We start from the raw sequence: 14,910 nt of genomic DNA, 5'->3' as shown, positions 1-14,910 counted from the left end.
CGTAATTGAATCGAGGGGTCGACTTTATGGTGTGCCTGGGTAAAAGAAGTCTTGAGCAATATGTTGCAAAAATTGCTGATTTTGGATTTTTTTGAAAAAGAGATTCCCAACTTAAAAGAAATGTACATTTCAACCCATCACGGATCTGCGATTCAGCTGAAATCTGAACTAATCGCAGGATTTTCTCAGCTACCGAAGTTGATTACAACGCCTTTTAAAGAGATTTGAGATTGCTATGCTATACAATTGTCATACCCTAGCTAAAGGCTCCAGATCGGCTCGATAATGATAGAAATGTATCAATCAGAGTTGACGGATCATTAAATATTCCCTTGAAATAAAAGACAAGAGACATTCTGTTTTTCTATTTTTAGTAAAATCCTAATGCGTTTGAAGAATTTATAATGTAGGTAGAAGTACTGTATAATGAAGAGTAGATAAGTACTTTGTACCCATCCGGGCTCGACTACCCACTCAAAAAAAGAAAATTTGATGTAATTTTTCTAAACTACTCCATTGGATGCACATTGAATAACTACGTAGATAAGTAGGTATAATTAAATTAGTTGCCGTAAATTAACACACTGAATATCTCAGCACACAATACGCATACTTTTTTTTTCTCATTTCTATGTACTTACAATTTGTGCATTGTGCAATCATGACTCATTATCAGATTATATTTACCTACTTAAATGTAAAAATACCATAACTTCCAGTGAATCACGTTACATATTTTTTACTTTCAAACATTTGAACTATGAAATCATAGCCAACTCATTCCAATAAAATAAAATACAAAAGAAAATATAACGTGTGCGTTACATTGATAATTTTTTGATAGGTTATCACTGGTACCTACATATAAATTGTAGTAGGTATTATACAGCAGTTCCACTGAGATAGGTACTGCCCAATCTCATCTCATTAGTTATTACTTAGTTTTCGCGTTTAATAAGTAAGTTATGTACAATCGTGCGTTTTTCAATTGCAAGTGCTATTGTTTGAAATAATTCAAAGTTATTCCATAGATAGATAGTTGGCCACCGATTAGTTGGTATATGTTAATGGTTAAACAAAAACAGACGAGCTTTTGGAACCTGTGATTGACATTATTTTATTACTCTCTTATTAGGGACTCATTAGTAATTTTTACTTTTCTAAAGTCACTCGTGTTCAAATGGCATAGATTCAACACAAATCAGAAGCTTGAATTGGTGAGTTCAAGAAATCAAGATATTATGTAGATACGTAAGTACTTATACATATAGTTACAACATTGAATTAGAATTGTTTTATTGCACATACGATGAGCGTCAGTAGGTAATGCGTAGGTAATGCTTAATATCTATAGAAGTATTTTCTCAGCGATGAAAAATTTTCAAATACCACATTTGCACCTACAGAAATAAATTTTTCATAATTTCCGATATTTTTCAACTTGTGGGGGGGGGGGGTTATACAAGGGGACCAACGTTATTTTGAGGACACACGAAGGGTTTTTCTCGAAAATGTGATCGCTTAAAAGTGAGTATATTCTGCCAAGAAATGAAACATTTTCAAAAAATTAGTGCAGATATCAATTTTTCATTTTTTTGTTGATTTTTTTCAACTTTGAAGGGCATATTAGGGAACCAACATTATTTGGGAAACCGAGGGAATGTTCTTCTTGAAAAGGTACTTATTTAAAAAGATTCTGTCCATAAATGAGAAATTTTCAAAACTTATGTACATGAATCAATTTCATCTTTTTTTTTTTATTTTCTCTAAATTTGGGGGCTCCAAACATTATTTGAGAGTCAAACGAAAGTTTTTCCTTGAAAAGGAGGTTATGCAGAACAATTTCAATGTGGAAATTAACACGTTCAAAAAATTTCTGATTTTGATTATTATTCTTATTTCTAATAATTTTCTAAGCTTTGAGGAGTTCCTTACAGGAAGGCCAATATGGTTTGCAGGGCCGGAGAAAGTTTTTTCTCGAAAAGGGGATCACTTGGAAAAATTCTGGCACAGAAACAAAGACTTTCGATAGATCGATTTTATTTTCATTTTTTCAACTTGGGGGGGGGCTACCGGCATCACTTTTTCGCTGATAGGAGAAAAATGAAAAATAGTGAATCATTTTCTCAACTGATGTAACCATTGGGGGGGGGGTGGAGTGGAAAGTGGATAATTCCAACTCTGGAAAATAAGTTACACCACAGTAGGTAGGTATAGGTACATATTAGTAACCGCCTAAAAAGAGTATTTTTTCAACCAGAATTTAAAACTACATCGCTGAATGGATAAAAATTATTGTAGTTCAGTACATAGGTATACCTATCGTCAAGAAATTCGATACGCGTAATTTTTTGTGCTGATTACCTAATCAGATATTTCATTATCGTAATAATAATGATGTATTCTGAATAATTGCTCACTCTTAGAAATCGCATTATTTTTCTCTTTCTAATTTTCGTACTAATTGGAACCAAAACTTTGATAAAATACGAAAAAAATAATAATTTAATATGCTACAAATTGATAATATGATGTATGTAGTTATCACTGGCAAGAATTGTGCAGAGGTTTTGTGCATGCATGTTCTGCGCAGTTGCAATGCTTACATAGTTTTTATGTTTACCTATAAGTATAATAGGTTCATGTCCATTGCGCGGATCTCCAATGCAAGTGCTATTATTTAAATAAAATAATACCTACCTAGTTTTACAATAAGACTTAAAACTTATTAGTTGATATAAATTTGAATCGTAAAAATAAAAATCGGTGAACTTTTGAAAACTGTGATCGAATTATTATTCCGCTGTAGGTACTCATTAAGTAATTCGTTGTAATTTTTATAGGGATTTCTAAGGTTACTCGTTCAATTGATATAACTTAGGTTCAATGAAAATTAGCAATGTGATTTGGTAAGTGAGTTTAAGATATTATAAATACTTAGGTATGGTACCTTAACTATAGCATGTATTTAAATTAAAATGATTGTTTGTTGTACCTACATGCGATGGGCGCTAGTAGCCTAATGTTGCAGTAGGTATTAATATTGAATGGCAGTTTCAGAAATTATCGAAGCAATACGTTATCTATGAATTTTACTTTTATTCGTGGTTTCCTGCATTGCAGTGATGTCCACGTAGACGCATGAAAAATAAAAACATCAGACATTCACGCAGGTATCTACATTCTACACAGACTTTATAATTATTATGCATGATGAAATGCGCTTATTAAGCCACAAAAGTTGAGCTGGCACATTTTAAATGTGATTACAGATAATAGATCTAGTCGGTGAATCAGATTAGAGCTCATCGAATCGTGAAAACAGTCTTGTTTTGGAAAAATGTCATCAAAAGGAAGAAAGTCCAGGTGGGTACCCACCTCAGTATAGCTCTTATTGTTAGATTATTAAGTGCAGTCCAACCAAAATTGGGGGATTCATATCTCATTTTAAAATTTTCAAAACTCAATTTTTTCCACCAAAACTTTTTTGAAAAAGAGTGAATTTTTGACCCACACAGTTTTATTTTTCATCATTCTTTTTTAGGGAATGAGAAAGGTGAAAGAATATTTAAAAGAAAAAGCTGATGCATTCGGTATTTCTACGGATGGTGGTTCACGCCACCTTTTTGTGAATTTCATGAGTGTAGGAAATTACTCTCAAAATGATTTCATCGACAGGCATAATCCACATATTTGTTTTCCAACAATTCCACTTAGCACAAAAATTGGTTAAACATAAAAACATATTTTAATTCACAAAGTTTTTCAAAGAAAATCTCTCAACTGGTCAAATAAATGATTACTTAGTTCTACCTACTTATCATTCTACAATCTTTGATTTACGTAATTCTTCACAGAAAAATTTCGGACGATGAAGAAGCAAACACATCAGGACATTATACTCGTAAAAAACAGAAAACTGGTGAATGTGCACAAGATTCGACAACAAAACAACCAGCAGTAAGCTGCAGGTAAGGGAACAAACTAAGAGTTCATTTTTATAAGGATTGATTCCTAATTTCTTTTATATTAAGCGATGACCAACAGAATATTAATTCATGCCCTACAATTCAAAGAACTGGCAAGTTTATCGAAAAAATCACTAAGCATGGTCAAATAAATTATTATATTTTGTACCTACTCATCAATTATCATTCTAAATGTTTGATTCAATTCTTTACAGAAAAATTTCTGATGAAGAAGAGGCAAACACATTGGAACATCATAAAAAACAGAAAACTGGCGAATGTGTACAGCTTTCGACAGAAAAACAATCGGCACCAAACTGCAGGTAAACGATGAGCAAACTTATTCATTTTCATAACGATTGCCTCATAATTCTTCTAATACTTAAGTACCTACCGTATAGTAAACGATGATCTGCAGAATACTTCATGCTTGACAATAATTCAAATAACTAGCAAATCGACGGAAAATTAAATACATAAGCTTGTGTCAATTTGACGGGTTGGCTATTCTATGTAAGAACCAAAGTAATGTCGGCGGAAAATCAAAACTCATCTATGTTCTTGAGTTCTTATAAAAATATGGCAGTACCTACTTGAATTTGGTTGATTTTTTTGAAAAATATTGAAGAGGAGATACCTGCACAAGCCTATCAAAGTACCGTAAAGTGGGGCTATTTGGTAGGTTTTTCGACTTTGAGTAGAAAAATGAAGTACTTCCAAGTAAGTTAGCGGAAATGTGATTATTGCTAAAGTATCGCATCGTATAGAGCTACAACCTGGAGGGGTCAAAATCAAAATTCTTCACCCCCAAAACCATTTCCGGGGGGCACAAGTAGGGAATTTTGGAGGTTTTTCAGGCGGGGCTATTTGAGAATTGCGCTTAAACACATGTAAAAATGACTTAAAAACCAAGGAAATGAGGTTTTATCAAGAAAAATAAAATGTTTGATTAATAAAAACACATCCATACTTATATTTACATACTAAATAGAAGTTTAAAGTACCTTTTGAAAATTTGAAGGCACCTCTATGCAAAATTAAGATGTTTATTTTCTTAATAATATTTTGATACCTACAGAAAGCTACATCATCATCCTATACATTCGGAAAGTTGAAAATTACATCAGAGGGATATTTATAGCAAAAATTCAACTTTTACATGCGATTTATTTAAAATTTCCACTGCCTAGCCAAAACAGATTTTAGTGTATTGCTGATATTCAGTTTGAAAAGTTACAGCATAAAATTCTTGAATTTTGACTTCGGCTATGGACTTTATTCTATCAAAATTGTTATCCCTCTTGACCCCCCTCCCCCCAGTTTCATTATCAAAATTTATGTTTCTTTTGGGCTTCAGAAGTTTTATACTTATCACCTACAACTTTTTTGGTGGACATCTGGATTTCTAAATTTTCAGCTTAGATTGAATCACCCTTTACCTTGGTAATACGTTCTAAATTTTCAGCTGTGATTAAATCACACTCAATAATACTTTTTCCTGCTGGAATTTGTATTTTCATGCTTGAAACTCGAGCACAAACAGAACAATGGATGGTAAATTTGCACGTTACCAAATAGCCCCAACGAATTCAAATGTAAATTTCTCTGGCTACAATGCACCGAAAGTTTTCGTTTTGGTCTTAAAATGAAGCCGCACTCTTACAGAACACAATGAATATACTACGAAAAAGCTAGCATTTCACTTTCTATTTCATTTAACATGAAGTTTGGGGGAGTAAAAAAAACACAAAAAATCACCTAAATTTTCAAATTATCATAACTCGATGAAAAATTATTCAATCTGGGAAATTAGACTATCATTATGTTCGTTTGACTTTCTACTTTAACCTAAACAGTCAACATTCATCATGTGTGACCATAATTCGCTTACAGATAACCGTAACAGTACCAAAACAAAAATTACCAAATAACCCCCGCTTTACCAAATAGCCCCACTTTACGGTAGGTTAAAATCATGCGAGAAAAGCAATTGTTGAAAATGATTTTATATCTGATCAATAATTAATGAAGCACTATGGAGACAAACAAAGAAGTACCTAAGTAGTGTGCACTAAAAAATACCCAAAAATCGAGATAAGCATTTAATTATTTCGCAATTTAAAAAAATTTCCTTCAACTAAAATCTTTCTCGGTTGCTTCTCCGCCACTTGAACAGTTCAGCTCACCGTCGATCTCTACCAAAACTTCCTGGACTGAAAATTCTTCAAAAATTACAGGTAATCAAAAACATTTTCGCCCAAATATGCACATACTTAGGTATTCGAATTTCTCAAGTACATTTACATTTTGGTAAGTCACATGACACTTTTCCAAAAATCTCAAAAAAATTATGACCCAACTTCGAGCTCAAAACTGTCAAAAATGAAAAATAAAAAATCATGAGAATACGTACTTTGGTATAGAGGTATACTTATTTGAATTTATCGACCCATTTCCATGAGTTGTACATACTACATAGGTACAACACTCTTTCAAAAATCCAAAACATAAATTTTTCAGATTATTCATAATGTGTCATGCGTCTCATAAAAATGGGTTACTCGTACTTGTATTTCGTGAAAAATTCAAATGTTTTTTTTTGAGAATTTTTAAAAATGATTTTGAGCGCAAAATTCAATTTTTCTATGTGGCGCAATTGCAGGTATAATTATGTTTTTTTTTTTTTACTTTATGCAATTCAGGGTATTTTTGGCGCAATTTCCTAATAGCCATATTTTCAATTTTTAATAAATTTTGAAAAAATATGCTATAAAAAATGTACCTATTATTAAAATTAAAATTTAATCGTTTTTTTCTTTCAATTTTTTTTCAGCTCAACCACGGTTAATAACGAAGAAAATGCATCACAAAACAGTATGCTTGAAATAAAACCATCAAAAACGTCTGCCTCATCAACAAAACTAACACTGACTGCAGACCTCAAATCGGAACCAGAAGAAACTGAAGAATATAAAGCTGCAAGGTTGAAAAATCTTCTTCATGGTATTTCTTATCAATTAATGTTATTAATTTACTTTATACAACGTGGCCTTGAGAAACATGCCGAAAATGAGCAGTATGCCTTCGCTTTAGCGACAGAAATGGCTATTGCAGAAGATTTTGATGATCTGGTTTTTAGATACAGAGAAAACAATGGTAAATGGGTGTATCGCTTTTTGCAAGCTAAACATAAACTTGATAATAAAAAACAGATCACTGCAACTGATTTACTCAGCGTCGCCCGAAGCAATAATGATTTTGGTCTAAAAAAATACTTTGAATCTTTTCGAAAAATAAAAACACATCCGCACTTTAAAAATGGCATGTTTAAGGATTTTATAATTTGTACAAATATTGGTTTACAGAACCATGATCATTTCAAACCAGTGGAAGAAAATGATGAAATATTAAATTTCAAGAAGGAAAATGCTAAACTGTTGAAACTTGATTTCGCAAAATTCCCTCAAAAGGCAGAATTAAGATCTATACTAGAAGGTACTTCACACGATGTTTCTGAAAATGAAATAACTGATTTTTTTGAGAATTTAGTATTTGCCATTGATATGCCTGATGAATCAGCGCTCAGTAAAATAATTGCAGAAAATATGAGCCAACAGTTCAACTTGAAAGACAGTAAACTAGCAACAAATCACTTTTTTAGACATATATCAAAATGGATGAATTCAAAAAAAGCATACTTTTTCAAAAATGAACATGGAGAAACATGTTTTAAAAAAATCAAGCTAAGAATTGAAAAGTTGGAAGTAAATGGTATCACCCTTGGATACCTACTGTGAGGAAATTAAAAAATATGGCATAGAATTTGACAATATTCCTTCAAAATTGAGCGATTTCTTGAATTGCACAGAAGAACAAATTTTCATCTTTATCAGTCCTTGCAAGACTACCAGATTAAGTGCTATTAAAGTCATCCAAGCATTAAAAGGTATGGATAAGTACAAGGCTAACGCCAGTTTCATTTCTATGTATTTGAGCTCTTTGTGGAGTACACTACATCTGGTTAAAAGTACATTTGAGTCTAAAGGAACACTTAATCTTTTAGTGGTTGAATGTGAAAATGAAATTAAGTATGATAAACAGAAATTATTTGAAACATTATCTTCTGTAGTAGAAAAAAGAAGTGAAAAAAAAATTATTTTCATCACTCGTGAAAATGATCCTTTGGCTGAGGAATTTAAAAATAATTTGACTGAAAATGTTAATTGGAGCGAGGAAACAGATGAGAAAAATAGCTTGACTGATCTGAAACAGAGCTCATTAGAGAAACTTTGGATGAGAGAAATTTTTGAATTTCAAGAAGGAGAAAAGTGTGTAAGTATAAATGCATTGGCAAGTAAAAAATTAGAATATTCATTACAGAAAGCACTTGAAGGAGATCTTTTATTTAGTTTGATTGAAAATAGTAAAAATATTAAGATAGGTAAAGCTCCAAAAGATTTAAAGTATGATACCGCTAAAGATTTCTTCATCAGCCGCACATTTTCTCGATATGACTACGTTCATAAAAAAATTGAGCAGGAGGAGTCTAAATTCTGTGTAATTCACCAAAAGCAGGACAACATTAAATTAGATCCTCAGGCAAGGAAAGATATAATAGTAATTTCTGACACAGATGAAAAATTTAACGAGTGCTGTAGTAAGTATGCAAACAATAACATTCACTGGCTCAAGCAGAAGGGAGATAATTATGTATGGCAGCAGTCCAAAGGAAGTACATCAGAATTACATAAATTCTTAGTGGAGGATGACACAAGAAAAACAGAAACAGAACCAAATAACATTATGGATGTACCTGATAAAGTGGTCCTTATTGCTGCTGAGCCTGGTATGGGAAAATCAGTCATCTTATCACGTTTAGCAATAAATACACAGTTCATCTCAAGTCATATATGGATTCTGAGGTGTAATCTGAAAGATTATTCAGAAGAGTTATACAAGTGGAAGAAGGAATGTGATGTGGAGGAAGCAATAAAATTTCTTTATAAAATTACAGAATTTTCATGCCAAAAAAATTTTGTGAAATTTGACTTTTCATACGTACAAAGTACTGGAAAAGTAGATTTGAAGTGCGATATATTGAAAACGATGAAATTGTCATCATTATGCCTGTTTGAAATCCAATTATTTACGCATTTTCTAAATCAGCGCAATATAGCTCTGTTACTGGATGGATTTGATGAAATCATTCCATTTTATGAAGAGATCGTAATCAAATTGATTGAGGTTTTGAAATGTCACACAAAAAAAATATGGTTGGCTTCTCGCCCTCTTAATGCTCAAGAACGAGCAGAAAATTTGTTTGGTACATTTTCATACAAGTTAGATCCATTTACTCACGCTGATCAGAGAATTTTTCTAGAGAAATTTTGGAAGAAGGAATTAGAAATAGTTGAACTGGATGCACAACGCTCTGAAGCATATATTAATGAATTACTAAGAATGTTTTCAGACAATACAAAGGATTTCCAAAGAAAGTTTGGTGGCTTTCCATTGCAAATGTACATGATTGCCAAAATTTTCTCAAATTTATTCAAAAAATTTTATGAATCAAAAAATCAGGAACTTACTGAAGAAGATAAAAAAGAACTCAAGGAAAAGCTGAATTTAAATTTACTATATGAGGACTTTATAAAAGAAAAATATCACGAAGAGCAGAGAAAATCAGATCCTGGTTATGATCACAATATGTACACAGTAGAGAATATCATAAAAAATGAAAAAGGATATCGGAAATTTTTAAACGTGCATAGAAAATTGGCTGTTTGGACAACACTTAGACTTAGAGGTGAGCGGGAAAAATTTTTATTGAAAATTACTGCTGAAAAAATAGGATCTCTGATAGACAAATTAGTTAAAGGAAAAATCAAAAGTGGCTTATGTGTGATTGATAAAAACAATAAACCAAATTTCATTCATCTTACCTTTGCTGAATATTTTACAGCTGATTACATATGGGAAGAGTTCAAAATAGTCGACTCTACAAATATTGTAGGATTTATTTATAACATCATGATTGAAGAACTTGTGTGGAATTTTAAACAACAAATTTGTGCATTTTTAATATCAAAGGCACAAAAGGATTTTGAAAGTAAAGACTTTGTTGACTCCAAGAAAAAGCTTGAAACTCTTTGCAATCAAAATTTTGTTCATCCTAACGAAAAACTTGAAACTCTGATAAAAATTCTTATACAAGAATCAGGAACTGAAATTATAGTGTCTGATGCATTCTACATATTATGTGGAATAATAGAACCTCTGTTAAAGAATTATGAAGTCGAAATCACTAGAATCACTGAGAACTTTCGGGATGCACCACGGAATTTTTTACTTAACATATGTGCAAGACATAGGTATGAAGAACTAACAAAAGCACTAGTTACAAATAATACAAATAATAAGGAATCCTTACGAAGGTTTTTGAAGGATCAAAGCTGGAGTGATACTTTCCTACAAACAGCCATTGAGGAGGACCACTTGAATATTGCAAACCTTTTTACTGAGTTGTATGATATGAGTATAATTAAAGATACACTAGAAAATTTCATAGACACTATTCTGAGAGGAAGCAGTGTCAAGTTTCTGGAATATTTATCAAGGACCAACATATTTGAAATCGGCAAACCTTACACCCTCAATAATAAAGAAAATCTGTTATTATTCAACGCTTTTGAGAGTTTTTTTACTTCAAATAAGATTAAAGATAATCACTTACTATTTGAAGATAATGAGCATTATTCTATTTCAGATAGGGTTAAAGTTATCAAGTCATTATATACAAATTTTCAGTGTGATTTTTATTGTACTTCAGATAAGATAACATTTTTGATTGATAAAACAGATATTAATGTCATTGATAAATTCATAGATTTTTATGGATGGGACATAGTTATTGGTCGATGGAGCTTGTTTTTGCTTAAACGTGGTATTGTTGAAGTAATCATGCATGCTATGAAAAAGCGTATCAATTTTTCTAATGTTGTGAATATCATTTTGTATGAATGTATCACATTCCCTGTCAATTACACTTCTCCTAAACGTGTTGAACACTGTTTAAAAATGATTCAACTATTGTTTGGAAGCGGAGCAAGTTATAATTGTAAAAATATTTACATCAACATTCCTGCAAAATATAGAACTTTGAATAATCAGGAATTGGATCTCAATAATTTCTTACATGACAGAAAATGTGAATTAACAACATTGCAGTATAGCAAACAAATATACCTCACCTACAAGATATTAAACAAAATGATGAAATTGTTTGATAAGGAGAAATGTGAAACGTACTGCTCTCTAAACAAAATCTTCAAACTTATCATAATTAACTATGGAAAATGTGACAATTTGATAGGTTTTAAAGTCAATTCGGAATGTTGTCTGATACCTTGTTTTAAACCAGAATCACCTCCAATGAAAACTTGGAAAGAAATAACTCTACCCTCCTTCAGATTCATGTTCAACTGTTCCCCCATACATGATGACATTGGTGAAATGAGGAATACCCTGGTAGAACTGCATTCTTTAATAAATGAATTCAGAGATATTATTCCCAATTATTTTAACACTGATAATCCCTGTATGGCGGACCAATATGAAATCTTGGTTCCAAAACTTGACAGGTTGAAAAACCATTTACTAAACGAGGTGGTTATACTTTCAAAGGCGAATGACATTAGTATTGATGATGCATTCAATAAGATATCAAAAGAAGTACAAGTAATTATAGAATTACAAAATAGAGCAGAGGAAGTAAGAAGTAGATCACAGGATGAGACATTTTTGCTCACAACTGATATTATACTATCAATATGGGAAACAGAAAATGAAACCACAAATAATGATGCATTACAGAATGTTACTTCAGAAATAATTGAATCCAGTGATATTCATGTGGTATGTAATGCGTTGACCAGTTTATTAAACAATTTCATAATTGAACTAAGAATGCCTGAAAACTTATCAAATCTCGAAAATGAATCAAAACGCTTCTACCAACTTTTAAAATATTTGGATGAATTATACAATAACCTTACCAGCGCTATAATAACTAAGAATTGTGAAGAAATAAAAACCATAATGGAAAAACATCCAACTTATAAATTATCGATTATTCATGGTCAAGATGAAAAATTCGGCTCACCTTTACACTATGTTGCTAGTCAAGGAGATGTAGAAACTGCTGAACTTCTTCTGTTAAATGGAGCGAATCCCAATCTCAGATTATATGAAACTGGTATACCTGAATTGCTATCAACTTTTAAAAATTCAGAAGTGCGGGGGGGTGAGGATTGGCCAATAGATTACTACAGTTGGACGCCATTACATTTGGCTGCCTTGAATGGCTGTAATGAAATAGTTCAACATTTAATAAATGCAGGAGCCAGGATCGATGTACAACTAATTACTATGCCTGAGACTATTTGTAAAGGGGATACACCGCTTCATGTATCAATCAGGAAAAATCATTTAAAAACAGCCCAGGTACTTTTACAAAATGGTGCATGTTATGACGTAAAAAATTCTCAAAACAAGACACCTCTAGAATTGACTAAATCTGGATCTGATGTAGCAGATCTACTTCAATGTATTCATCAATTGTTTCAGGCTGTTGGAGAATGCAGAAAATATTCAGTGTGTTCTTTGTTAGAAAAAAATGAATTGGATTCACTAAAAGCCATTTTACATGCCAAAAATTCTGACAATCATACACTTTTAAATATTGCTCAAGCTAATGAGCATGAAGAAATGGTGGACTTGCTTCGCAAAGATATTGAGATCCCTTAGTCATCAGGTAGGTACTTTCGTTAGTTTTTTGATCAGTTGTGATGGGGAGGAGAGTGGATGAAAAATCTGATTGCATAAGTATGTAGTTCTGTAAACAGCTGTATTCTCATTTGGGATCAACTGTACTTAAATTTCGAGGTACTTGCTGCCTAAGGGCTTAATCATAAATTCAGCAATAGTGAATTGAATGCATTTGCAATGATGATGAAACCTACCAGGGAAATATGAAAAATAGAGCATTCTTGCCTCGTAAAACTTTTTTTTTGTTATTTAAGAAATTTACTCATGCATCTTTCAGTAATTTACGCTCGTGTTAATTTTGACTTGAAGAAAAATTGATAGGAAGTTTAATTTTAAAAAAGTGGTCATAACTACTTACTTTACCTAGAAAATTCATTCACTGAATTTTATATTTCTTCATCTGAAGTTCAAGCTTGCTTATACCTACGTAGTTCACGTACCTTGTTGTTTTTTTTCTTCCAATTTATTTTCAGCTATCCAAGCATATTCTAATCAACTTTTTTTTTTCAACCAGGCATCATTTTTTACATGTAAAAGTACCTCCATATCTTGATATTTTTCTTGAAAAAAAATCAACGTTAGTGTATTTCTATTTTTTCAACTTTCAAGTGAACTTTTTATTGTATATTCTGAGGCTTTTGATGCAGGTAGTTATGAATAAGTAGGTAATTAGGTATGTATTCTACGTTGATTATTATTGAGTATATAGATATTTCAAATAACTTCCTTTGTTTTTATTTATGTTTTCGGATACCTACTCTATTAATTAGTGTGCCTACATTACGTACCTATCTTATCTACCAACAAATATTCATGTATTTTTTCTGCTAATAAAGAAACGAGAAAAAAATCGTTTTAGAATCCAATTTTATCAAAAACATGAGAAATATATGTAGATACGTACCGAAGCTGTTATTACAACTTTATGAACCAATTCCTTCAATATTCGACCCAGAGTTCATTTTTCTTAGGCTTTTATGAGACCCACTTCCTAGGTACCTAAGTATATAAATGACCAAATGGGCATTTTTTGGCACAATTAACTGAATTCCAAGAATAAACTTTTAGTGATTTATATGTACTTCGTGAAAATGTGTATCAATCAAAACCAGCTGGACATGAAAATATGACTTGGAAACAGAACGCTTTCCAAGATCTAGTTACTTACCAATAACATTTTTGAATTTGCTTTCTTTTTGTCTATCAGCAGGGAATCCTCTATTCTTTGGAACATGTCCTGTTCACATCACAACAAAATTGCAAATGATACAGAGTCGAACTTCGTGAGGTTTTTGGCTTTGAATAAGTCATCTTGAAATATTTTTAAAATTTCGGTTTAAGCAAAAATCTAACACTGCTTAAATACTATAAGGTGCAGTATAAAAATTTTCCAATGGTAAAAACAATAATTTTGGAAGACAATTGAAGTTGAATGGGATACTCATCACCTGCTTTAATAACTAATTTTTGAAATTTGATTTTGAAAATTTGGTAATTTTTGTACATTTATAATTGATATGAGATGCTTATGGTGCCCATAAGTAGGTAGGTAAGTAGGTACATATTTTTTGCGCTTTCACTTTCCGTACAAATTTCTATTTCTTCAAAAATAAGACTGTCTCAAAGTTCAAAAGTACAATAATTTTAATTTTTGTGAAATTCGCAATCAAAATAACGATGCGATATCTGACCCCATCTCATTTCAATCGGAAAAACTTTCATTTGATGAAATTTTATAATAAATTTTCATCAACTTGGCCTTTTGTTTCCGTCTGCGTCGTCGAATTGTGTAAATCAACTCATCTACCTACCGACCTACCCAATTGTATTGAGAGAATTGAGGGAATCCTGAATTTTCAAAACAAGTATCGAATTGAATTCACTTTTTTTTTGTCAAATAAGTATGACAATCCAATTTTTCAGTCCGACTTTTTGTAATGGTCAAATGCAAAATGCAAAGATATGGTTATAGAAAAAGAGTTGAAAGAAGTAGAAAGGAGGCTGACTAAACTCTGGAAAAAATACTGAGATATAACGGTCTCTTCAGTTCATTTTTGAAAAAATCAAACAAAAACTCAAGTCCGAATCGATTGTGAATTTACGCAGAGTTGGGGAT

The 14,910-nt window shown here is 31.7% G+C and overlaps 1 protein-coding gene across 7 annotated transcripts; it reads left to right on the top strand.

Moving 5' to 3' along the window:
• The first annotated feature begins 885 nt into the window (after nucleotides 1-885).
• LOC135847783 (uncharacterized) lies at nucleotides 886-12,732 on the top strand. Of its 7 annotated transcripts, none has more exons than XM_065367490.1 (7): nucleotides 886-1,217; nucleotides 2,844-2,909; nucleotides 3,124-3,173; nucleotides 3,273-3,366; nucleotides 3,858-3,971; nucleotides 4,184-4,291; nucleotides 6,802-12,217. In XM_065367490.1, exons 4-7 carry the CDS (start codon nucleotides 3,341-3,343, stop codon nucleotides 7,763-7,765), a joined length of 1,212 nt encoding a protein of 403 aa, XP_065223562.1. In that variant the 5' UTR covers nucleotides 886-1,217; nucleotides 2,844-2,909; nucleotides 3,124-3,173; nucleotides 3,273-3,340; the 3' UTR covers nucleotides 7,766-12,217. The 7 variants fall into 7 exon arrangements, with proteins under 7 accessions (XP_065223562.1, XP_065223558.1, XP_065223560.1 ...); XM_065367486.1 differs by having other exon boundaries at nucleotides 3,055-3,173; XM_065367488.1 differs by having other exon boundaries at nucleotides 3,016-3,173.
• The last annotated feature ends 2,178 nt before the right edge of the window (nucleotides 12,733-14,910 follow it).

Source organism: Planococcus citri, chromosome 5 (genome assembly GCF_950023065.1).
Source record: "Planococcus citri chromosome 5, ihPlaCitr1.1, whole genome shotgun sequence".
Taxonomy (NCBI): domain Eukaryota; kingdom Metazoa; phylum Arthropoda; class Insecta; order Hemiptera; family Pseudococcidae; genus Planococcus; species Planococcus citri.
The sequence above is the reverse complement of the archived record's forward strand: the minus strand, read 5'-3'. Positions and strand labels throughout refer to the sequence as shown.